Raw genomic sequence first — 24,591 nt, forward strand, 5'->3', positions numbered from 1 at the left:
CACAAGAAGTCGCTACTGTGTAAAAGCAAAGGAAATGCTCATGGACGCAAGGCCGGCCCCAAGGTGCTGTTAGGATCTCCAATGTTTTGGTGGGGACTTAAACCAAGCCAACACCGGGAAACAGAGAAGAGTGCGGCAGCAAGGTGTCCTGTGCCGTGCACACCTAGAGCTCACCTTCTTTTTCATCTCTACCTTCTGCCTCTTCCTCTTTACTCACAGCAGGAAGCCGGGAAGGTACCAGGGCAGACTGATTTCCTCCTGGGATGGTCATGTGGTCACTTTCCCCAGATTCCACAAAGCCTGTTTCCTTTTTAGATTCCTTGCTGCCCAGGCGACCAACTTCTTTATTGCTTTTGAAGACATCCTGTATAGTCCGACCAAACAAAGTGCCTCCCCGGGGTCTATTTAGGCGGACGGGTCGTTTATCTGGAGGATGGTCACCCCGGGACAGGGGGTCGGAATCTTCTGCTGTCTCATGGCAGTGTCTCCTTGGGGAGCGATCCTGGTCCTCTTTCCTTTTTAGGCCTTTCATGGGGGTAGGAAGCGGTTCCACCAGGGAAATGGCTTCCTCACATCCTTGATGGACACCCGTTTTGTTGCCTGGGAAGTGCTCTCCCAAAGATCCAGATGACATGGGGAAAGTGGCGAAACCAGTATTCGAACTTCCAAATACTGACTTAGGTCCCCTCTTCTCTTCCTCCACACTCTGGCTGGGCAAAGGAGGGATAAGGGCAGATGTGGTATTACTATCAGCTGGCTTTGAAAAGGCAAAATTTGAACTAGTCACTGAACTACTTGTCGCCTGAGGAAAAGGAAAAGGGGTGAGGCCTCCAGAGGCACTACTAACAGGCTGGGAAAACTTGAAAAAGCCAGACACAGCTTGACTCTGGGTTTTCTCTGGCTCTGACTCCGCCCCCAGGATTGGTCTGAATACTGCATTTTCCAGGGGTTTAAACTTGAAATCTGTTTTCCTAAAACTAGAGCTTGCTACTTCTCCAGTCTCTGGCCCAAAAGTAGAACTGCTTGGGAAAACCCCAACGCTAGAGGGTGATTTAAAACTAAATCCTGTATTTCCTGACGCAGATGAACTTGAAGGCCCAGAGGTAGCTGGAAAAGAAGGTGTGGATTCAAGACTAGTAAACAGTCCAGCACTAGAGGTTTGGGGAAGTCCAAACATTGGCAACGAGGAAGAATGACTTATTCCAGAGGGTGCTGCAAAGCTCGATGATACCTGTGAAAAGCCAAGGTTCTTGCTCAGCGTGGTGTTTTGTCCAAAAATGGAAGGCTGGCCAAATCGAAATGGTGACTTCGTCTGGAATGTTCCCGTGGTACTAGAAGATACTGCAAAAGCACTGGGCTGCTTCCCAATGAAGGGGTTCCCTGGGTTCATCTTTGAAGGCAATCAATACAGTCTGTCCACAACTAGTCCTCTTCCTTAAACTGCCTATGGCCTGGGGAAGCTCTCCTTCATCCCTCAGGATAACCTGAAAAACAAAAGTTCAGAACATTCCAGCACACTGTTACAAGTCTTAAATCACGAATACTCTAAGGATAATTTAAAAGGCACGTTCACAATGGACCAACCACTCACAGAACCAATAGGTTCTTCCTGTTTTGGACACAGAGAAAGAGAGTACAAATAAATTACTGTAATGGAGGTTTAAAGGTTTGGTTTTGTTTTAAGACAAGGTCTCAGCCCAGGCTTGCATCAAACTTATTATATACTGCCAAGCACAGCCTTACATTCCTTTCTCCTGCCTTGGTTTCCCAATTGCTGGGATCACAGGCATGCCCCACCAGGTCTAGCTAAGGCTAAAAATCTCAGCATTAAGACGGAAAACATCACTTACGCCTGATTCCTGCGATCTCCAAGGCCAGAGAATGACAGCGTAATACTGTTAAAATGTCACCGTTCTGATTTTCTACCATCTCATCTTTCAACCAGTAACTCGAACTTGAGATGCCTTGGCCTGGCCTAGACCTAAGTTTTGTTGCCTTCGCCGGCAGCTCTTGGTAAACGGGTGGCACCGCCGACAGAGACCTTCGGGCGAAAATGGCGAAGCCAGGCCTTCAGCAACTCGGCAAGAACTCAGTGAACCGCGGAGGCCGCCGCAGGAGCGTTTCCACCAGATATGACCCTGCCGCGAGGGCCGATGCTCACTCACTGCCAGCATCCGTTCACCACCAGGCCCATCGCACTATGGGTTCACTATAGACCACTGGTACAGTCCCTTAGATGTGTGCGGCGGACGACAAATTCGTCGGACCGACTTCCGGCCCTCCGCATCCGCCTTCCGCTCTCTGGGGTGTGCTGCTATTGATCTTCCGGCAGGCGAGCTTTCTAGTTCCCAGCTTCCCACGTTACTTGCTTTGGTAAGTGTGCGGCGATTTCTCCTTGTGCGGCGTAGAAACACCACGCTCGAGTGTGGATCCACCCTCCCAAGTGTCAGAGAGACCTTGGACCCACAGAGACCCCATCTTTTCACCCATACCTGGTCCTACACCATAGCAACTGCCCCAAACCGCCTTATTCCGCACACTGTGCCCAGCCTACCCTATTTCATAGTTTCCTATGGTAAATGTAAATTCCCTGACAAGTGCAGATAAATTCCACCAAATAAAATTTTTGTTTGTCTGTTTTGGTTCGTTCGTTTGTTTCTCAGGACGGTTTCTTTGTGTGGCCCTGGCTGTCCTGGAACTAACTCTGTAGATCAGAGTTTGAAGTCAGAGATCCGCCTGCCTCTGTCTCCTGAGTGCTGGGATTAAAGGCGTGCGCCACCACCACCCAGCAATAAAATTGTTTTATTGTGAGTGTGTATGTATTTTTACATAATTTATCACTTTCTAGAAATGATGGGTCTTTTCTCGAACTCTAACCACAGGTTCCTTCCAACCATTTTTAAGGGGCTGGATGATCTTCCCAAAATGAGTTTGGTGATTAAAAATCTGCAGCGGGTGGTCCCCATCAGAAGAGTGCCACTTCGCAGCAGGATGGATGTGGTCAGGAGTATTTTAGGAGTGAAGGATTTTGACCTGGGGATCATCTGTGTTGACAACAAGCGTATTCAGCACATTAATAGGATCTACAGGAAGAAAAACGTCCCGACTGACGTGCTGTCTTTCCCATTCCATGAGGTAAAAAAATATGTTCCTCACGTGTAGCCCACCTTTCTTCTAGAACAGTTCCTGTTAGTTACAGATATGGTTTTGGAATTTTTCAAAAAGTGCATTGACATCTGGCCTGGTATACATGCCTTTAATTCCATCTATTCAGGAGGCAGAGGCGACCACAGCTTTGTGAGTTCAAGGCCAGCCTTGGTCTACCTGGTTAGTTCAAGGCCAGACAGGACTACATAATAAGCCCCTGTCTGAGCCAGGCAATAGTGGCCTGTGCCTTTAATACCAGCACTTGGGAGGCTGAAGCAGGTGGATTTCTGAGCTCAAAGCCAGGCTGGTCTACAGAGTGAGTTCTGGGACAGCCAGGCATATACAGAGAAACCCTATCTTGAAAAACTCCAAAACAAAAACCCTGTAGCAATCATGATTTTCTAGAGTCATAGAACGTATGGAATGAATCTCTTTGTGTTTGGGGTTGGGGGCATTTATTGTCATGGACTTACAGGCTGCAGTCCAACTAATCCAACTGTGGCTAGCCGTAAATGAAAATTCCAAGAATTTAGTAGTTGCCTACAAGGCTGGGTGTCTCCGCTGGTCTCTGGAATCCCAAGGAGTCAGCTGATAGGGCGAGGACAAGCAGGCAAAGAAGAACAAAACCTTGCTTCTTCCACGTCCTTATAGAGGCTTCCAGAAGATGGTGTGGCTTAGATTAAAGGTGTGTCTTCTCACTTCAAGATCAGGATTAAAATCGTGTGTATTCCAGCCTCGAGATCTGGATCACAGGTGTTCCCTCCTTTCCTGGATTGTAGTTCAATCCAAATATAGTCAAGTTGACAACCAAGACAATCACAAGACTCTGCCTCAGAAACAAGCAAATAAAAACAAAAGAAGTGAAGCAATATGACCTATGACCCATGCCCGTTAAGTATGTCTGTCCCTAAACATCACAATTCCTCTATGCAGGAGCTGCCTTCCTCCCTCTGTGCTGTCAGGGAATTCAAGTAAGGGCCTTTCAAATTATAAGTGTACCTCAGTAGTAAATGCTTGGGTAGAAAAATGCACAGTAAAAAGTGGTAAACAGTTTCAACAGATACCTTGTGATAGCTACAAGTAGCTACATTATGTAAACACCTTTACCCTTCGTTAGCCGCATAAATTGGAATAATCCTTTTGGAAAGCAAATTGAAAGTTATCAGTGTTACAAAGACTTAAAATGTATATGTCATGATCTACCCATGTCACACCTACAGAAGAGAATCCAAAGAATGTAGAAGGTACAGTGTAACGCGATTTCCTTAGCAGGAAGAAAATAGAGGCAGACAAGTGGGAAAGAATGTAACTGTGTCCATATGCCAATTTAACGATACAGAATGTGAATTACTTTGGTAAGGATAAAAGAAATGGAATAATGCGATGAAATCAAAGCATGTGAGGGCCATTGTGTGTGATAACTATGCAGTCCCTCCCTCGGCCTCTTTGATGGTATTTAGCCTCCATGACATGGTTAGAGCATCTGAGCATCCATCTTGTGGTCAAGATTTCCATGTCCTCTGCTGGGCAAGTGAGCCAAGTCTTTGGGGTTAGGCTACTGTTTGAAAGGCCTCCAACTCTCCTCATTTTCAGAATCTGCAAGCAGGGGAATTTCCTCAGCCACACTCGCCAGATGACTATAATTTGGGAGATGTTTTTCTGGGTGTGGAGTATATCTTCCATCAGTGCAGAGAAAACGAAGATTTCTATGACATCCTTACGGTAAGTGGCAATGCAAAATGGCATATACTCACTAACAAAACTCAAGCCATAGAGAAGGCTGAGAAGGTACGCTAGTATCTACAGGTACCATGGTATTATAGATTAGCAATTGTCAGCCCTGTTCCCACCTTCCCCTTTCTTCTATTTAGCCGCTCCTTGCTGTTTAACTTTTTTTTTTTAAGAGATATAGGTTCAGGCTGGAGGGATGGCTCAGTGATTAATAGGACGCACTGTTCTTCCAGAGAACCTGAGTTCTAGTCCTAGCACCCATGGGGTGTTTCACAGCTGCCTGTAACTCCAGCTCCAGGGAATCCAGTGTCCTCTTCTGGCCTCCCAGGGCATCTGTACTCATTTGTACATACACAGACACATACATACAATTTTAAAATAATAGATAGATAGATAGATAGATAGATAGATAGATAGATAGATAGTCACTACATTGCCCAGGCTGGTCTTGACCTCTTTGGTCCAATCAGTCCTTCCCTCAGCATCCTAGATCTGAAACTGCAACCATAAGCCACCCTTCCCTCCTGCTTAGTTCTAATTGGATAGCCAAGATTGCCCTACCAGGGACAGTCAACTCTCTCTTTACCTGTGTGCAGTCCCAAGCAGTGATGCTCCACACTAATTAAATGAACTGTGTAAAATGTTCCATATTATTTCATCTTACTTTTTTAAGATTTATTTATTATGTATATAGTGTTCTGCCTGCAGATCACATTATAGATGGTTGTGAGCCACCATGTGGTTGCCGGGAATTGAACTTAGTGTTATGCCTGCACCATGAGCCCCCCAGAGACCACCAGGAGTCTGAGTTCTTATGCAAAAGCAAAAAGCCTTTATTGCAAGCTTGAGCTTGGTCCCTCCATCCGTTCTGACACAGCAGTTGGATCATTGAGCTCAGCTATGGCAGGGTTTTAAGGAGTAAAGGATAAGCAGGTAGGGGAATTCTGGATTCAGATGGGGCTCGAACTCCCAATTGGGCAGGAGTAAGGTAACAGAAATCTGGTCAAACAGGGATTGGTACTGGCATTGCTGTAAGGAAATTGGCAACCTATATGCAGGTTAGGTAAGCTATTCTCAATGTTCTGGAGCATCTCATACTTGTTTGTCTCAAGTCTGTTTGGTCCCCTGCAGGGTACAGTCTGTGGCTTTTCCTGGTTATTGTAATGATGAGGCCCAGTCCCAGTATTGTTACTCTGTAGCCTGTCATGGCCTCACTGATGTTAAGTTTAGCCTCTTCACTCAGGACTTCTGGAAGAACAGCCAGTGTCCTTAACCTCTGAGCCATCTCTCCAGCCCAAATGTTCCATTTTAGACAGAAGGAAACTAAGGTTGGAATGTAGCTCAGTGGTGAGCCCTTGCCTAGACAGGAGGGAATTGAGGTTGGAACGTAGATCAATGGTGAGCACTTGACTAGGCAGGGGGGGAAACTGAGGTTGGAACGTAGATCAATGGTGAGCACTTGACTAGGCAGGGGGGGAACTGAGGTTGGAACGTAGATCAATGGTGAGCACTTGACTAGGCAGGGAGGAACTGAGGTTGGAACGTAGGTCAATGGTGAGCACTTGACTAGACAGGAGGGAACTGAGGTGTTTTAACTCCTGCACAGTGAAGCGACTAGCTACCCCATTGTCCTGGCACAGGATAACTCAGTCTTACAAGGGTAGTCTGTGACCCTCAAGGGGCAGGTTTCTGGTAGATCACCCCCTGAGCTGACTTCTCATTTGCTCCAACAGGTGACAGCCACTCATGGACTCTGTCACCTCCTGGGCTTCACCCACAACTCTGAGATCGAGTGGCAAAAGGTAGGGGCAATACCTGTGCAAGGGGCCATGTGCTATCCACAGATGTAACCCTAACCTCGAGGCATCCAGCCCCATGAACCCTATGACAAGAAGCAGAAACTATGGCTTCCATCCATCTGGCCTAAAAAGATGAGGTAGTAGGTGGTAGTACACACCTTTAGTCCCAGCACTTGGGGGAAGGGAGGCAGAGGCAGGAGGATCTCTGTAAGTTCAAGGCCAGTCTGGTCTACAAAGCTAGTTCCAGGACAACCAGGGCAACGAAGGAAACCCTATCTCAAAAGATAAAGATGACATACTGTTTTAAGTATCTGGTTCCTTAAACAGATTAAATGTTAAATTCCCTGAAGTGCTAGCTATGCTAGCTATTATTAGTGGGAGTCAAGATATATTTAATGTTTAGAAAAACCTCACACATAGAAAAACAACAACAAAAAAACCTTTCCTTATCAGTTGGCTACAGGTAATTTGAAGTAATGGTTCCTTTGGGTTTTTGTTTTGTTTTTGTTTGTTTGTTTGTTTGTTTGGTTTTTTGATTTTTTTTTCCAAGACAGGGCTTCTCTGTAGCTTTTGGAGCCTGTCCTGAAACTAGCTCTTGTTTACCAGGCTGGCCTTGAACTCACAGAGATCTGCCTGCCTCTGCCTCCCAAGTGCTGGGACTAAAGGCGTGCACCACCCCCCCCACCCCCCCCACCCCCCCCCACCCCCCCCCCCCCGGCGTATTTCCTTTGTTTCTAAAGGCTGATGAGTGCCACGTTTATAAAGCCCACTATGGCATCTAATAGGCTTAGGTTATATCTGCAAGCAAATAGTCTATTACTTGAAATAAACTTTAAAAAAAAAAGATTCTCTGTTTATGTGTCTGTACCTTCATGAGTCTATGCGTACTGTGTGTGCAGGTACCTGTAGCGGCCAGAGGAGGAAATTGATCTCCTGGAACTGGAGATACAGTGGTTGTGAGCTGCCTGATGTGAATGCTGGGAGCCAAACCCAGGGCATCTGTAAGAGCAGCAAGTGCTCTTAACTGCTAGGCTCTCTCTCCAGTCCCCATGAATGAACTGGTTCTTTCTTCAGTTAAAAGTAGACCGCCTTCTGGCTCTGCTCCCACCCAGTCCTTTCTTTGCCCACTCCCTCGCTTCCCAACACTTCCCTGGTACTCTTGGGTATCCAAGCTTCTCCCCCAACCCTTTGAGGGTCCCCTCTCTGTTGTCCTTATTCCTTTGTAGCTCCTGTCCACCCATAGCTCTTTCAGTCTCTGTTCGGGTGTTGCCCTTAGACTTGTGTGGTGTTGAGATGGGGGCCTCTGCAGGAGGTACAGGGAGGAGTGTGACTGGGGATAAGGGTCCCAGAAGTGCCCTCTTATCAGCTTGTGTGCTGCTGTGTTCTAGATGTACAACCAAGAGAAACTGGTGCTGGAGGAACTGAATCGCTGCACCGGAGCCAGCCTCCAGCCCCTGACCAAGGGCCTCTACTAATGTTTCAATACTGTGAGCTGGAGACATTGTTGGATGGAGTCCTGCCCCTCCAGAATGGATCTCTGCTGATCATGCTGGCCTGGGTGACTTTGGCCCACACGGAAGCTCAATTCCATGAGTGGAAACTGGCTTCAGGAAGTACCAAGGAGGTGTCAAGTTGGCTCTTGCTCTGTTTAAAAAGCTATCTTAGAACTGGGCAGTGGTAGCGCACGCCTTTAATCCCAGCACTCGGGAGGCAGAGACAGGCGATCTCTGTGAGTTCGAGGCCAACCTGGTCTACAAGAACTAGTTCCAGGACAGGCTCCAAAACCGCAGAGAGACCCTGTCTCGAAAAGCCAAAAAAAAAAAAAAAAGCTATCTTAATTATTATAAACAGCAGTTCTAGGCCATTCCTAAGAAAAGAAACATGTAAGTTCTATCAATGTGTTGCCATCAAACTAATAATTATATGAGAGAAAGATCATGTCAGAAATCATCATGAAGAAAGGAAACTGTGTGAGGTCTTTAATTGATGCTTTTAACAAAAACAAAATTCTCTGGAATCACATCCTAAGGGACACTGAAAGATGGTTCTGTAGGAAGTGGATGTCACCTCCCTGAAGCTCTTGGGAGTGTGTTGCATTGACTTGTTCATCCACAGGGACATCACATCACTGTCTTCACTGTGTGGTAGCCAGGTCAGTCACAGGGAAGGTCCACCCGGGGCTAACTGGCAACTCTGAATCATCTTGCCTCTGACCTGTAATGATCCAAGGATTCAAAAGTAGGGACCAGCTTTTTGGTGAGGAATGTAGCAAATGAGAGCTTCCTTTAATACTTGAAAATAGCATCTGTAAAGGCAGGTGGAATGTAGCACTCCAGTGATCCCAACTACTAGAGAGGCCAAGACAGCAGAATTACAAGTTTGAGGCCAGCTTGAGCAACTCAGTGAAATGTTGTCTCAAAATGGTAAAGAGGAGATGGATATTAACTTAGTGGAAGAGTACTTGGCTAGTGTGCTCAAAACCTTGTGTTCAATCCACTATCACAAATAATAAATCTTTAAAAACAAAACATTAAGCCAGGGGTGGTGGTGCACTCCAAGCTCTCAGGAGGCAGAGCTTGTGAGTGTAGACTGGCCTGGTCTACATATTGAGTTCCAGGACAGCCAGAGCCACGTAATAAACCTTGTCTCAAAAAACAAACAAACAGCTGGGCGGTGGTGGCGCACGCCTTTAATCCCAGCACTCGGGAGGCAGAGGCAGGCGGATTTCTGTGAGTTCGAGACCAGCCTGGTCTACAAGAGCTAGTTCCAGGACAGGCTCCAAAACCACAGAGAAACCCTGTCTCGAAAAAGCAAAAAAAAAAAAAAAACAAACAAACAAAAACCATTAAAACAACTAGGAAGCTAGGCATGGTTAGACATACCTTTAGTCTCAGCACTTGATGTGGGATTCCCCTCTGGATGCTGTGAATATGTTTTATTACCATTGGTTAATGAATAAAGCTTTTTCTGCTTAGTGCAGCAGAGCCGGGAGGGAAATCCAAACAGATACAGAGAGAAAGTGGGCAGAGTCAGAGACGTCATGTAGGTGCCAAAGGAGATAGGTGCTGGTTCCATACCAGTAAGCCACAGCCTCATGCCGATACATAGATTAATAGAAACAAGTTAATTCAAGATGTAAGAGCTAGCTAAAAATATGCCTGAGTCATTGGTTGAACAGTGTTGTAATTAATGCAGTTTCGAAGCAGTAGGGGAAACAAACGAGCAGTCTCCGCCTACAGATGGCACTACACGCTCTCAGAGGCCAGAGGCAGGTGAAGCTCACTGAATTTGATTTAAGGTCAGCCTAGTCTACTTGTAAGACCCTGTCTCAACAAAGGAGACAGGCATGATTGTACATGTCTGAAACCCTAGCAGCAGCCAAGCTAAAACAGGATTGTAAGTTTGTTGTCAGCCTGGACTCAGAAACCAACCAACACCAAAACCAAAAAGGAAACCAATTTTACCAAAACAACAAAAGAGACACCAGAAAATCAAGGAAGCATGCACACACATGTGAAAAGAAATCTACCAGGACCAGAGTACAGACGGGACGGGGAAAACGATCATCTCCCTCGAGGAGGCACGGGCCAGGCTGTTTGCGGCTTTTAGAAAAATTCCTTGTAGACAGTGTATGAATCATCCTTATTTATTTGTTTATATATTTATTATTACTTGATTCTTTTTTATTATTATTTTTATTTTTCAAGACAGGATTTCTACCTTTGGAGCCTGTCCTGGAACTAGCTCTTGTACACCAGTCTGTCTTCAAACTCACAGAGATCTACCTGCCTCTGCTTCCCGAGTGCTGGGATTAAAAGCGTGCACCACCACCGCCCGAATCCATCCATATTTACTCAGCCTGCAGGCCACACATGTTCATACCTTACACATGTTTCTTGTTCTTAAGATTTTAACATTTTATGAGTATGAGTATTTTACTTGTGTGTGTGTCTGTGTACCATGTGTTTGCCTGATACCCATGGAAATCAGAAGAGGACATTAAAGACCCTGGAACTGAGTTACAGACATGAGTTGCCATGTGCTGGGAATTGAACCGGAGTTTTCTTCAAGAGCACCAAATGGCCTTAACTCCTAACCATTGAGCCATCTCTCCAGCACTTTCTTGTTTTCCGAAACAGGGCTTTTCTGTGCAACTCTGGCTGTCCTGGAACTATGTAGACCAAGCTGGCCTCGATCTTAGTGATCTGCCTGCCTCCACCTCTCTAGTGCTGGGACTAAAGGTGTGTGCCACTGTGCCCAGCTCCTTATTTTATTTTGAATTGCACTTAATCAGCGATGGTGTTGGAGTGTATGCACACCACAGTGCAGCAATGCAATGCAGTCGTAGAGGCAAGAGTGACAGCCTGCAGAAGTTGGTCCTCGTTCCCCATCTCCCACCCACCATGTCCTGAGGCTAAAACTCAGTTATCAGACTTGACTGACAGCGAGCACCTTTAACTACTATGCAACCTTGTTGACCCTGGATATTTGAAAAGAAAGCACATCACACATTCTTCAGCTTGCTTCTCTCACATTGGAATGAAGTGATCACTCCAGGCATGATCATCAGGTCTTTCTCTTGGTTTGCGAGTGGGCAGGTGTAACACATCAAGGACATAACACAGGGCCTCACCCGTGTTCAGCAAGCTGTCTACCACTGAGTTATGTCTCCGGCCTCACTTTACTCTTACTGCAACCTTCCACAGGAATGTTAAAATGGGTTTGCAGCTGTAATGATGGATTCTGATCTGGAACTGTTTTTCTGACAAGTCTTTCATAATAAAATGTTTGTGTTTCCCCTGGGTGAGGCCTCAGTCTCCTAGCTTTCCCAGATGGCCATGGAGAGTAATCAAGCCTAGAAGACCATGATGCTTACTGAGATAGGCGAATGGCCTGGCACACCTGGAAAGGCAGCATGGTTTTCAGTGCAGCTCTGTGAGAAAATCAAGGGTGTCGAATGAGGGGTGCTGTGGGACCTGGGCTGAGGTGAAGGACACTTTATGGGACCAGTCCTGCTGGACTGCCCAAAGATCTAAGGCATAGCCTTCCCAGGGGTGACAGGCTCTGCAGGCTTGACAACTGGTGCTGAGATCTGCAGCTGACTTTTTTTTCTGGCTCCTTCCAATCTGCCACAGTGCATTGGCTTGACCACAGGATGCGTGTGCTTGTTGGCATACATGGAGGAGAGGTGGCCAGGCCCATCCTTCCACTTACCTGCTGCAAAACACTAGCTTTCTCCCTCCAGGCGTATGTGCTACGGGTAGCTGGGATGGGAAGTAGTTGGCTCAGTCAGGTGGCTCACAGTGGGCAAGAAGCTGGCTGCATGTGGGAGGGCGGTAGCCGCCACCACTGGAGGCCACCCCGGATATCCCGAAGGGGCGCCAGCTGTGGAGGCAGCCTGCAGCGGGGCAGGGGGTGCATAGTGGTGGTGGTGGTGCACTGGGGGTGGCTTCTGCTTTTCAGCTCGCAAGACTCCGTGGTGCGCCCATCGTGGGTCCTGGCAGAGTACACAGCCAGGTCAGGACGGCAGCATCCTTTCCCTATGCCTGGGCCCACATTGGTGAGAAGGGCAGCAGACTGTGATGGGAGTACATCCTGGGCTTAGGGTTCTCTGTGCCCCAGCTACCTTACCTGCTCCCCATCACCTTCACCACATACCCACAAGCCAGAGATGCATGCACAGGTACCCAGGAGCAACCCCGCCCCCAGCCAATGACTGAATCTCAGCCCCCAAACCTACCTGGAGGGTAGCGGCACGTGGCCCTGTGGGCCCAGGGGGCAGGGCTTTGAGCATCATGTTCTGCATGAGGATCTGGTGCATCTGGGCATTCTGCATTAGCATCATCTCTACCATGTCTGAAAGGAGAGTCAGGGCTTATTCATATGTTGGCACCTGATGATAGTCTCTGCTCTAAAACTGATTGCTCCTTATGTTTGTTAAAAACAGGCACCAGGCAGTGGTGGCATATGCCTTTAATCCTAAAACTCATGGGGTAGAGGCAGGTGGATCTCTGTGATTTTGAGGCCAACCTGATTTACAGAGCAAGTTTCAAGATAGGCTCCAAAGCTACACAGAGAAACACTGTCTTGAAAAAGAAAAAAGGAAAAAAAAACACAACTCTTGCTGGGCAGTGATGGAGCACGCCTTTAATCCCAGCACTTGGGAGGCAGAGGCAGGCAGATCTCTGTGAGTTCAAAGCTAGCCTGGTCTACAAGAGCTAGCTCCAGGACAGTCAGAGTTACCCAGAGAAACACTGTCTCAGTAAAACAAAAACAAACAATAAAAAAAAACCTCTTGCCGGGCGGTGGTGGCGCACGCCTTTAATCCCAGCACTCGGGAGGCAGAGGCAGGCGGATCTCTGTGAGTTCGAGACCAGCCTGGTCTACAAGAGTTAGTTCCAGGACAGGAACCAAAAAGCTACGGAGAAACCCTATCTCGGAAAAAAAAAACCCTCTTAATTGTTCTTAATTGTTTGCTGTAGTCAACAGTGCCATTTTATTCACACCACTATAGTATGCATCTGTGGTCGTTTGAATGTAATTGGCTACCATAAACTCCATGGGGAGTGGCATTGTTAGGTGTGGCCTTGTTGAAGTAGGCATGGCCTTTGAGGAAGTGTGTTACTGTGGGGGGCGAGCTTTGAGGTCTCCTATGCTCAAGATACAGCCTAGTTCAGATCATGTCCTGTTGCTTGTGGGATCAAGATGTAGCTTTCTCCACTTTCAGCTCCTTCTCCAGCACCATGTCAGCTTGTATGACACTATGTCCCACCATGATGATAAACAGACTAAACCTCTGAAACTATAAGACACTCCATTAAATGTTTTCCTTTATAAGAGTTGTTGTGGTCTGCTGGGTGGTTGCAGCGCACACCTTTAATCCCAGCATTTAGGAGGCAGAGATAGGTGGATCTCTGTGAGTTCGAGGTCAGCACAGTCTACAAGAGCTAGTTCCAGGACAGGCTCTGTAGAAACCTACAGAGAGCCGGGCGGTGGTGGCGCACGCCTTTAATCCCAGCTCTCGGGAGGCAGAGGCAGGCGGATCTCTGTGAGTTCGAGACCAGCCTGGTCTACAAGAGCTAGTTCCAGGACAGGCTCCAAAACCACAGAGAAACCCTGACTCGAAAAACCAAAAAAAAAAAGAAACCTACAGAGAACAGAGAAAGTCTGTCTCAAAAAATAAAAGAGAGAGAGAAAGAGAGGAAGAGGTGTGTGCCATGAAGCCTGGCTGTTGGGTTGGTTTTGATGTTTTGCTTTTTTGTCTTCTAAGAAAAAGGTCTCATGTATCTCATGCAGCCCAGGTTGACCTCAAACTCACTATGTAGCCAAGGATGACTCTGAACTTTTGATTCTCCCACCTCTAGAGCCTAAGTACTGGGATTACAGATATGTCACTATTGTAAACAGAAGTTTCTGTCCTGCCAGTCCCACAGCTGTTTAGTCCCAACACAACACACATAGGCCTATATTAATTATAAACTGGTTGGCCTATTAGCTCAGGCTTATTATTAACTAGCTATTACAACTTACATTAACTCATAATTCTTATCTATGTTTAGCCATGTGGTTTGGTACCTTTTCTCAGTGTGGCATCTTCATCTTGCTTCATCTCTGTCTGAGTGGCAACTGACTCTCTGCCTTTTCTCTTCCCAGAATTCTCCTAGTCTGGCTGCCCCACCTATACTTCCTGCCTGGCTACTGGCCTTTCAGCATTTTATTAAACCATTTTATTACGATTGACAAATCTTTACAGGGTACAAGAGCATTATCCCACAGCAACTGTACCTGGTTTATATAGTGCTGAGGAGAAAGTAATAGCTCAAACTAGGCTTTTAAATTCTTTTCTAGGCCGGGCAGTGGTGGCACACGCCTTTAATCCCAGCACTCGGGAGGCAGAGGCAGGCGGATCTCTGTGAGTTCGAGACCAGCCTGGTCTACAAGAGCTAGTTCCAGGACAGGCTCCAAAACCACAGAGAAACCCTGTCTCAAAAAACCAAAAATAAATAAATAAATACTTTTCTTTGGATTTGAGTATGAAGGAATTATGGTCTTTTATAGGAGTTATTTTGACTATGCTCTCTATTTCCAGAGAGCAAAGAACAATTGTATTGGAATTATTATTGAGTCTGATGTCACCAAGGTAACCTGCCTGGCTTTCCATTTGGCCTTCACTTGTACAATGTGGTATGAATACACTCCCGCCCCCATGGCTAAATAAATGTAATCAAAAATAAAACATGTGCCTGGAGAAATGGCTCAGTGGTTTGGAAAGCTCAGTGGCACTGTCTGTTCTTTCAGAGGGCATGGATTTGATTCCCAGCATCCATATGAGAGCTAACAACCATCTGTAATTCCAGTTTCCGGGAGACCTGATGCCCTCTTCTAGCCTCTGAGAGCAATGCATGACCATGGCACACTGTTATATATGCTGGCAAAACACGCAGACACAGAACAAAAATCCTTTCAAAAAATTGCTTAGGGCCGGGCGGTGGTGGCGCACGCCTTTAATCCCAGCACTCGGGAGGCAGAGGTAGGCGGATCTCTGTGAGTTCGAGACCAGCCTGGTCTACAGAGCTAGTTCCAGGACAAGCTCCAAAGCCACAGAGAAAACCCAGTCTCGAAAAACAAAACAAACAAAAAAAAATTGCTTAGGAAGTGTCAGGTCTCAACTCCTCTAAAAGGACAATCTGGGCTCAATTCAATCTGGCCTCTGACCAATGCTAAACACTCAGTGTTCCTCACAAACCTTGTGAAGTGGGCTTCTGTTTGCCTGGAAAAGCCGTTTCTTACCTGCTCCTACAGCCCCCAGCCTCCAGAAAAGGCATCTAATCCTCTGTTAGTTCATACAAGCCTCCAACAGATCAAAGCCCGACAGAAGCAGAAAGTAAACAACTCACAAGTCTCAGGAAGTCTTCAAAATGTGCTAGATACACAAAGTACCTCCTTCCACAGTTACATGAGCAGTAAGGACTGCTGAGGGGCTCAGACCAGCCAAGCTGCCCGGAAGAGACTCTTTGACCTACTGATTTCTAGAGCTCTGGGATCCAAACTTTCATGAGTCATTACCCACCCTGGGATGAACTTTTGGTGATCTGGCTGTCCTTTTCACTGTCTGTAAGTAACTCCAATAAACTCATTGATTCATCAAGTTAGACCTTAGTGGTATTGTCTGTTAGTGGTTCTCCTTCTGGTGTGAATAGATATTTCTGTTGCACCTCACCAGGAAAAGTATCACACAACACCTACTTACAAAAATACGTTCCTCGCCGGGCGATGGTGGCGCACGCCTTTAATCCCAGCACTCGGGAGGCAGAGGCAGGCGGATCTCTGTGAGTTCGAGACCAGCCTGGTCTACAGAGCTAGTTCCAGGACAGGCTCCAAAGCCACAGAGAAACCCTGTCTCGAAAAAAAAAAAAAAAAAAAAAAAAAAAAAACCAAAAATACGTTCCTGTAGTGATATTTTATATGTATTTTAATAAATAAAGCTTGCCTGAAGATCAGAGAGTTAAAAAAAAGCCCCGCTGGTCAGCCTTACAGACCAGGCATTAGTGACACACACCTTTAATCCCAGTAACCACACTAGTTTGCCATAGAAACCAGGTGGTAGTGGTGCAAACCTTCAATCCCACCCTAGAGAGGAATATAAGATGGGAGAGGGCAGCTCTCACACACAGTCTCATTCTGAGATTCCTGGAGGCAGGATCGCCATTTCAGACTGAGGTAGAGGGAAGAGCCAATGACTGGCTGTTTTGTTTTTCTGACCTTCAGGTTGGACCCCAGAATCTGTCTCTGGGTTTTTATTAACCATGCTATACTTTTCCTTTCAGTGTATAATTTCACAAACCTAAAGTAATAGCAAGGGGCTGGAGAGATGGCTTAGTGATTAAGAGCACTGGCTGCTCTTCCAGAGGTCCTGAGTTCAATTCCCAACAACCACATGGTGGCTCACAACCATCTGTAATGAGATCTGGTGCCCTCTTCTGGAATGTGGGCATACATGGAGGCAGAATGTTGTATACATAATAAATAAATATTAAAAAATAAAGTAATAGCAATGTAGAACACATACGTACCTTCCTTGATACTTCCCGATCTTTGAGTGGGAAAGACCTGAGGAGGAGAAATCTGTGCAATCAATGGCTGCTGCTGGGGTAGCTGTTGAATGATGGTGGCAGGAGGCTGCAGGACCTAAGAAGGCCAGTTGGTTAGCTATGTGAATGTACAAACTTCACAAGGCTCCTCCATCCATCCATCTGCACACTTAACTAACTATCCATCCACCCAGTCAGTTATCAGTCTACACACCCCTTCCATCTATCTGTCCTCCTACCTATCCACCCCATCCACCCACCCATTCACCCATCCCCCCATCTATCATCCATCTAAAGAGAAATTTAAATGATTAACACTGTAAGTTAAATAAACAATTGCATAGAATTTTTTTTTTACATCTGGTTAGGACTTGGTTTTGTTTTGTTTTTGAGACCAGGTCCCCCTGTGTGGCTCCACCTGGCATAGAATTCACCAAGTAGACCAGACTGGCCTTGAACTCATACTGGTCTTTCTGCCTCTGACTACAGAGTATAAGATGTAAATATATACCACCGCATGCAGCATGTACATGATATTTTTAATGATTCTCATATTTCCTACCTTCAGGAAGGTAGTTAATGCCTGGTTAATTTCGCTTTAATAGATTTAACATTTGATGTGTCCAGTCTGTTAACATTTATGCATTTTAAGAGGAGTATGGTGGAATTTCATGGTGTCGAGAGTCTAGGGTAAACCTGCTTGATGAAAGTCGGGTGTTCACAAGTCTCTTCCAGTGGCTGGTCTATAGTAGTGCCGTTCCCAACTTTGCTGATTGCTACAGCTCTCCATACACAGGACAGGAATGTCAACCTTGTGCACTCTTAGCCTCTAGTTTCTCTTCTGAGTGAGGTAAATAAGTAGCAATTTCAAGCAAACACCAGAAAGAATTGTTTACTCCTCGTTGCAAGTCTTGAATGAACTTGCCTCTTCTATCTATTCAGAGTCGGTGGCCTAGACCAGACTTGGGAGTTTTCTACCCAGAGATGGAGTGAATTAGGGCTCATGGGCCACGTGGGCTCAGCTGTTAAAAATGCGAGCAGTCACAGACGGACATCAACATGCATCCTAACCCGTAACTTTTTCATGAAAATTGAACTGTGTCTTCCTGTGTTACAAAGTGTTTTTCCTCTATTTGCCTGCAGACATGTGAGAACACGAAACCAGGTGGTGGTGCATGGTTTTAATCTCAGCACTTGGGAGGCAGGGCCAGGAGGCATGGTCTATACGGTGAGGTCAGCCTGAGTGAGTTCCGGCTAGCCAAGGATATACAGTGAGACCCACCCTGTCTTTGTGTGTGTGTGTGTATGTGTGTGTGTGTGTGTGTGTGTGTGGCTGTGTGTGGCTGTGGCTGTGATTTTTCGAGACAGGGTTTCTTTGTAGCTTTGGAGCCCATCTTGGAATTAGCTCTTATAGACCAGGCTGGCCTCAAACTCAGAGATCCGCCTGCCTCTGCCTCCCTAGTGCTGGGATTAAAGGCGTGCGCCGCACAAACATGATGTTCCTGACAGCAGGTAGAAACACAGGCTGGAACATCTGGAACCTGGGTACAGATAGCTCACCAGCAAAGGGAGTTCTGTGGGATCCATACCCTCTGCTAAGTGCTGCTGCCAGTTTTCCTGCCCATAGGGAAGATGTCTTCCAGGTCACTAACATGTCTAGAACGTTTTCTTCTGTGCCTATTCTCCTCATTCCTGCATTCCCTCATACTGATCCCAAACAAAGGCCTCACCTGAGCCTCTTACCCCTTCTGCTTAAGAACATTCTTTCTGAGCCAGCAAGATGCTTAGTAGATAAAGGTACTCAGCAAGAGGCTTGGCCACTTGCCTTTGATCCCCAGAACCCATATCACAGTGGAAGGACAGAACCCATTCCACAGTATTGGCTCTGACTTCCACATACACACTATGGTGCGTATGCCCCATAGATGCATCACATGCACACACTAATTATACATACAATTAAAAATAACTATCATTTGCTTAAGATGGTTGAGTTTCTTTTGCTTGTGACTCAGAATGCTGTGTGGGGGCCACACAGAATGGTATATTCTGCTGTTTGTAGCTCTGTCCCTAAGCCAGGGTCTCAAACATCCCGAGTCACCGAGAAGTATTAAAAGGCTGTGAATTCAGGGCCCACTGGGGCTAAACTCCCCCAGTCCTTCCAATGCAGCTGTTAGGTTGGTCTAGTAGGAGTCTGTCCTGAGAGGGTAGCCATCCCCACGCCAGTCCTCCAGTCTTTCCCTGGGTGACCTATGGTGCCATGGGCAGCAAATGAAGCTGCTATTGGCTCTGAACAGAGTGAGCCTCTCCAGAGCACTGGCATCCTGCTGGGACCCCTGGAAAAGACATGGGAGAGTTCTCGGCCTCCCTCCCTGTACGTTGGAGGGATGAGAGAGAATTACCTCTGCCCTCCCTGACTGGATGGACTGCGGGCAACACAGTGTACTTCTGCATTGCTCTGAATTCTCAGTTCTGACCCTCCTACCCTGCTAGAAGCTGCTGTGACCCAGGAATCCTACCGGGTGCTGGATGATCCTTTGTGGCTCTGGGGGTTGGGGCAAAGGCAGGGAGGCAGCAGGGAAGACATCCACGGGAGGCACCTCTGGGTTCAGGGCTGGCGCCATGGTTCTTTCCTGTGCCCTCCTCCAGGCGTGGACTGGGGAGTGCTCATTCACCAACTGCTGTTCCTAAAAGATCGGCAGCCTGTTGGTTATAAAGCCACCAGCAGAGACCTATGAACCTCACTGGGTGAACAGGCTCTAACCAGTATGCTTTTCCCATCCTCATCCCTGCCAGGGACTATGGCACCCAAATGTTCAGTGTGGACCCTGGAATTAGGGATCTCCTTGTCTCTCTTCTCAATGAGACCATAATGAATAAATCATTTTTTCTGCTTTCCACTGATAATTTGACTTTTAATTGGCTTATTGAGAATGAATGGCCAAGCTGAACTTGAGGCACAGGTTGTGACCCCAAGTTCAATAATACTCCTTGGTAAATATTTGGAAATTCTGCTTCTCTTAGCATATACCAAATACTTGTAATGAGTTTCCGGTTGTTGCTGTTTCCCAGCCAACAATCTAATGGTTCTTCATGCATTTTGGCATCTGCCCAATGCAGAAAGAGCAAATCTCTTGGCTAAGGGGATTATGGGGATAACACCCATACAGATGCTTCTAGGCACGGTCTCTTCTTGCTGCTGGCCAGTTTAGTTCATGTGAGCTCCACGCCCTATGGCAATGGACCTTGGCTCATTGCCTGCTCTGTGGCAGTGGCCTAAGCAGTTTCTAAGCTCACATACTGCCTATACCTGACCCTTTACCTCAGGGAAGTGATGGGCTGGGAGTGTTAGTCTCTTAATGCTCACCATTCAGTTACCAGCCCCCAGTGTGTAAACATTAGCTAATTGATCTCAAGAGTTCAGACAAACATTAATTGGAGTCTCCGAGCCAGTGTATTAGCCCACGGAGAGTCAGGCCCAGGCTTAGCTGAGGGTGCAGGCCTACCCAGAGTCTCTGTAGAAGGTCCTTCCTTCTCCTCAAAGCATTCTGCAGAGCAGTGTCTGGCTTTTCCTGTTGTCCTGGGTGGAGAAGGCACACATCACTGAGAAATATTCTGGCTGCTGTCTCTGGTAGAGTGCCCCAACTTTCCTGCACCCTAGGGTTCAGAGTAGCCTGGAGCCTCCTGAGCTCCTGAGCTCAGGTCTGTTATAAACATCCATCCCAAAGAAGGAAGGACCAGGGCTAGGGAGGGTAAAGAGGGGAAGGCTTGGTTAGAGTCAGCCCAGTGGATCTTCTTGGTTCTGAAAGGCACTGAAAGTCAGTAGAACAGATCTCTCTAGCCTCCATAGCCCTGGCCCTAAGCTGTACAAAAGACAAGCATGCTCACCAATGTGGAGGAGCGGGTCTTACTCCAGAGAAAGCTCTGAAAGGGGTCGGCTTGCCCTGACATTCTACTGGAACTGGGATATTTGTGATGCCAGGGCTGGCTTCTCTGGAAGCTTTACCTGGGATGCCCTCTGGTACATTTGTGGCCATTGGGTTGTGTGTAGGTCCCCTGGATCATGTGGCCTGGTTTGCCATTTTCCATCTAGATTTGAGGGCTCCCAGGTTCAGCTAGCTGCCTTCAGTGTTCCCAGAGTTACCCAGAACCATGAATATTCCATGTTCTAAAGAATAAGATATGCTCCTCTAGCCTCGGATCCCCATTCAGATGTCCATAAACCTATATTCCGGTCCCAGGTGTTGAGAAGGATAAGACTGAGGCTCTGCCCATCCCTGGAATTAATTGGTTGGGACAATTTCTGCACTGAGCAATCTGAGGTTTGTCACCTGACCTTTCTGTGCCTACATTTTCTCAGCGACAAGATACATTCCCTCTAAGAGCCAGCTGGCTAAGGGGTCAGCATGTGTGCTTGCCAGCGTGGGTGTATTCGTATGTGCGTGTGTGTGTGTGCGCACATGCGTGTGTGATTGCGAATGTGTGTGCATGTGTTCGTGTGTGTGTTTGTGCATGTGTGTTTGTGTGTTTGTGTGTTTGTGTGTTTGTGCATGTGTGTGTTTGTGTGTTTGTGTGTTTGTGCATGCGTGTATGTTGTTTTACAGGTAAAAACAAAAGCCAGGGCCTGCTCTGCCTGCCGCTCTTCTGGTTGGTTCTCCTTCCTACCTGTATGTGCCCAGGCATCTTAGAACACTTACCTGCTCTGTCCATGCTTTCTCGTTCCTGTTCCAGCATCTGTGAGGAAGAATCTGTGATGGGGACTTGGCTCCAGGTTGGTGAGTGGAGTCTGCACAGCCCACCCGCCTATGCAGCAGATATTCCGAAAGCTCTGGGGGTGGTCAGCACCCAAAAGGAAGTACAGAGGGCAAGAAGCACTCTTCAAGTGGGTAAATGGAGCAAGGGTCACCATTCTCTTACGGATTCTTCTGGTCATGTTCTCGAACATAATGTATGCTAGCCATCTTAAACCCAAAAGGGGTACCCTGAGGGGCCCCAAGGGATGGGCTGATGGGATACAAGTAGAGCATCCTGGCGCACAACAAGGGGTACACTGATGGACCCCATGGGGTTTCCCTGCTGGGACCCAAAGGGGACACTCCGGTGGGTCCCAAGAGGGAACGTTTATGGATCCCAAGGGTTACCCTGAAGGACCCCAAGAGGGATACTCCAGACATATTTCTGAGTAGCAACCCTTGCAGAGACTACCCTTGGTTTGTATCCAGGGCCACTGGGGCCTTGAACTAGGGGTTCCGGGATTGGTAATAGGTAGGAAGTAGAAGGGAATAATGCAGGCAGAGCATATGGAGAAGCTGCCCACGGGCAGTGTGAGTCCCCGTGGGCCCTATGCATCATTTCTTGCAAGGACAGACATGTTGGTCACCGATCACTCAGAATGTCATAGATGGTTGAGAAGGTAGAGAAGACTGGGTGGGCATGACCAGGTTTTTTTCCAACCAGGATGTTGGTTGCATCTCCATAGGAAGCAGTCAGCATCCCTTTAAACACGAGCCTGTAGGTACAGGAGTTTTATAGGGATGTGTCCCAGAAGTATGCTTGCTGGTAGGCACAGCCTGCCTCCGGCCTTTGAGGCAGGAGATTAGAGCGGAACTCCAGGTTAGAGCACAGCAGTAGGTAGGCTCTGTCTTACCTGTTCCAGGAGTCGCAACGTCAGCCGGGTCATCTGATCGGCACTTGAGGAGTCCAGCATCCTAACAACTGTGTAAGAGGCCTGCAGAGAAATAGAAATAGAAGGCTGAGGTCCCACCTGCTTTGGCCCCTGCTTACCTACAGCAGAGAACCCCCTCGGGGGTCATGGTGCCACAAGACAAGAGAAAATAGGAGAGTGACCAGCCCCTCCCTGGACTCCAGTGCCAGAGCCCGCTCTGGAGTTATGACAGTTGCCAGCCTGTGGAAAGGAGGTCTTGGGTTGCCAGGATGGGTTCTGTGTCCAGTTAAATGTGTTGCCTGTAAACACTGATTCACAGGCGTGGCCAGGCACAAACAGATCAGTAGGGAGGTAAACAGCTAGGGGGCAGGCTTTAGATGGCGCCAGACACCACTTACCCAGGGAAATAGAGCAGAGGGATGAGTGGAGGGATGAATGAGTGGAGGCCTCCCGGGCTCCCCTAGACCCACACCCCCTGCTGTGGTCAACCCCTGCCGCTCTGCTCTAATCTCCTGCTGCCGCCTGCAGACTGCCAGGAGTTCCTGCTCTCGGAGCAAGCCTTTCCCCAGAGTCTGGCTTCATGTGAAGAGCTATGACTTCTTGTTGGCTTTTTTTCTGCAATGTAGTACCAATGAGATTCTAGCAGTTTCTAAAGTCGGCAGACAGGCTCTACCTACCAGCAAGTGTTCTTGTGGTGCACAGCCCTAGAAACCTGCCTCGGTGATGCTCTTGTCTTTATCTGGAACCTTCAAAGCAAAAAGGCAGAGTGGCCGGACACCCAGGAGGACCATAGGAAAGGAGCTCCCTGGGGGTCTCAGGAAATTTATTTGTGGCAGAGACTTTGGCCAGAGAGGGGTCAAGTGCACCTCCTAAGGGGACAGCAGGCCAGAGGGTGCGCTGGCATAGAGGATGCAGACAGGGTGCGCTGGCATAGAGGATGCAGACGAGAATAAGGAAAAGGAAGTCACATATGGGAACGGAGATTCTGAACTAAATGGGATCTAAGTCAGTGCCTCTGCTTGAGAAAGGAGATGAAGCTGGGCCACAGCAGGGGCTAACTACAAACCTAAGAGACAACCAGGGTACGGTCAGCACCCCTGGAACCCAGGTAACTCTGGAAACTGCATCAGATTGCAGGAGAGTTAGAGGATAGCAAAGGCAGGCTCCCCAAGATGGTGGCTTCTTTTCCCAGAAGACATGCTAGAAGAAACAGCAGGGCATATGAGTGGGTATCATAAACAGGACCAGTAAGGGAAAGGGGACACTATCCTCAGTTGGGACGTCTGTCATGTTTTCTCTCAGTTTGACTTGGCTCGTGGCTTTCTGGGAGTTGGTGCCTTTCTTATGATGTTGTACCGAAGGCACAACCTGTCAACACCACTTTCCCCTGCAATGCTGGCCCTAGAAGCAGCTAACCCGTTTCTCTATTGCAAAATGCCTTCCTGGAGCGGTCTCTTTGGTAGGCAGTTGCTAGGCACAGTAAATGTTTACAGGGTAGGGAGCCATGTCCAATGCCTGGGAGAGCATCCATGTAACTCGCTTCAGTAGCTTTTAATACTAAAAATAAATTGAAATAAGATCCAAGTGCGACGCTTGCGGGGCTTCTTTCGCTTGTCTGTGTAAAGGACTTTCTGCGGATGTTGGCTCGGGTGAACTGGGCACATGCTCCCCTACTGCCCTTTGTAAATAGATAAAAATAACATTAAAACTCGAGATTCAGGTCTGACTCAGGGCTTTGGTCGCTCTTGGGAAATCTGATCTTGCTATCCTTCTGGCCCCTTCTTCTAAAGAGCCTACCCTCACATTTGCACAAAACACCCGACTCCGAATCTGGAAGTCAAGAGGATTCCACTCACCAAAGGGGACGGCGATTTGGCCCAGGGAGGAGTACTTCTCTGTGGCTTTGGTTCCCAAACCTCCTGAAGTTTTGTTTATGTTGTCATCACTTAGTCACTTAGGCGCAGGGCTTCCCCTACAGCTGCCTGACAAGTCTGTTGGTGAAGTGTCACTCATCACTGTGAGTCCAGGGAAGGAATTGTTTCTGATTTTGTCTGAGAGGAGGGAGCAAACCCAACCGTGCAAACTTCCACAACAAGCCATGTTCAGCTGGAGGTGTGGAACAAGTAAACTGAGCAGAAAGTACCGCAAATCCCACTGA

At 47.5% G+C, this 24,591-nt stretch overlaps 3 protein-coding genes across 7 annotated transcripts in view; 1 reads left to right on the plus strand and 2 right to left on the minus strand.

The window, feature by feature from the left end:
- The window catches only part of LOC121435359 (minichromosome maintenance complex component 3 associated protein), a 49,906-nt gene extending 47,646 nt beyond the window's left edge, over positions 1-2,260 (minus strand). For 2 of the 4 annotated variants that reach the window (XM_041634633.1, XM_041634632.1), the window contains exons 1-2: positions 1,851-2,260; positions 175-1,484 (exon numbers count right to left, since the gene is read on the minus strand). In XM_041634633.1, the coding sequence (XP_041490567.1) occupies positions 175-1,390 (1,216 nt within the window). In that variant the 5' untranslated portion in view covers positions 1,391-1,484; positions 1,851-2,260. Of the gene's footprint in view, positions 1-174; positions 1,485-1,850 lie in introns of those variants that run through there. The other 2 variants (XM_041634634.1, XM_041634635.1) reach the window with 2 other exon arrangements.
- Positions 2,261-2,283: 23 nt separating this feature from the next.
- Ybey (ybeY metalloendoribonuclease) lies at positions 2,284-9,304 on the plus strand. 2 transcript variants are annotated; one of them, XM_041634636.1, is made up of 5 exons: positions 2,284-2,373; positions 2,883-3,135; positions 4,741-4,869; positions 6,612-6,680; positions 8,066-9,304. In XM_041634636.1, exons 2-5 carry the CDS (start codon positions 2,926-2,928, stop codon positions 8,150-8,152), a joined length of 495 nt encoding a protein of 164 aa, XP_041490570.1. In that variant the 5' UTR covers positions 2,284-2,373; positions 2,883-2,925; the 3' UTR covers positions 8,153-9,304. The 2 variants fall into 2 exon arrangements, with proteins under 2 accessions (XP_041490570.1, XP_041490571.1); XM_041634637.1 differs by having other exon boundaries at positions 2,338-2,373; positions 2,905-3,135.
- A 2,585-nt stretch (positions 9,305-11,889) lies between these two features.
- On the minus strand, positions 11,890-24,296 carry CUNH21orf58 (chromosome unknown C21orf58 homolog). The gene is made up of 8 exons (XM_041635096.1): positions 24,290-24,296; positions 22,416-22,496; positions 21,466-21,502; positions 20,275-20,348; positions 19,288-19,455; positions 16,751-16,865; positions 12,418-12,533; positions 11,890-12,174 (listed from the first exon to the last, which is right to left on the minus strand). The coding sequence occupies exons 2-8, from the start codon at positions 22,473-22,475 to the stop codon at positions 11,932-11,934; spliced, it is 813 nt and encodes a 270-aa protein (XP_041491030.1). The 5' UTR covers positions 22,476-22,496; positions 24,290-24,296; the 3' UTR covers positions 11,890-11,931.
- Between the last annotated feature and the right edge of the window lie 295 nt (positions 24,297-24,591).

Source organism: Microtus oregoni, unplaced genomic scaffold (genome assembly GCF_018167655.1).
Source record: "Microtus oregoni isolate MIOR12 unplaced genomic scaffold, Mior012 000046F_ref0000063, whole genome shotgun sequence".
NCBI classification, from domain to species: Eukaryota; Metazoa; Chordata; class Mammalia; order Rodentia; family Cricetidae; genus Microtus; species Microtus oregoni.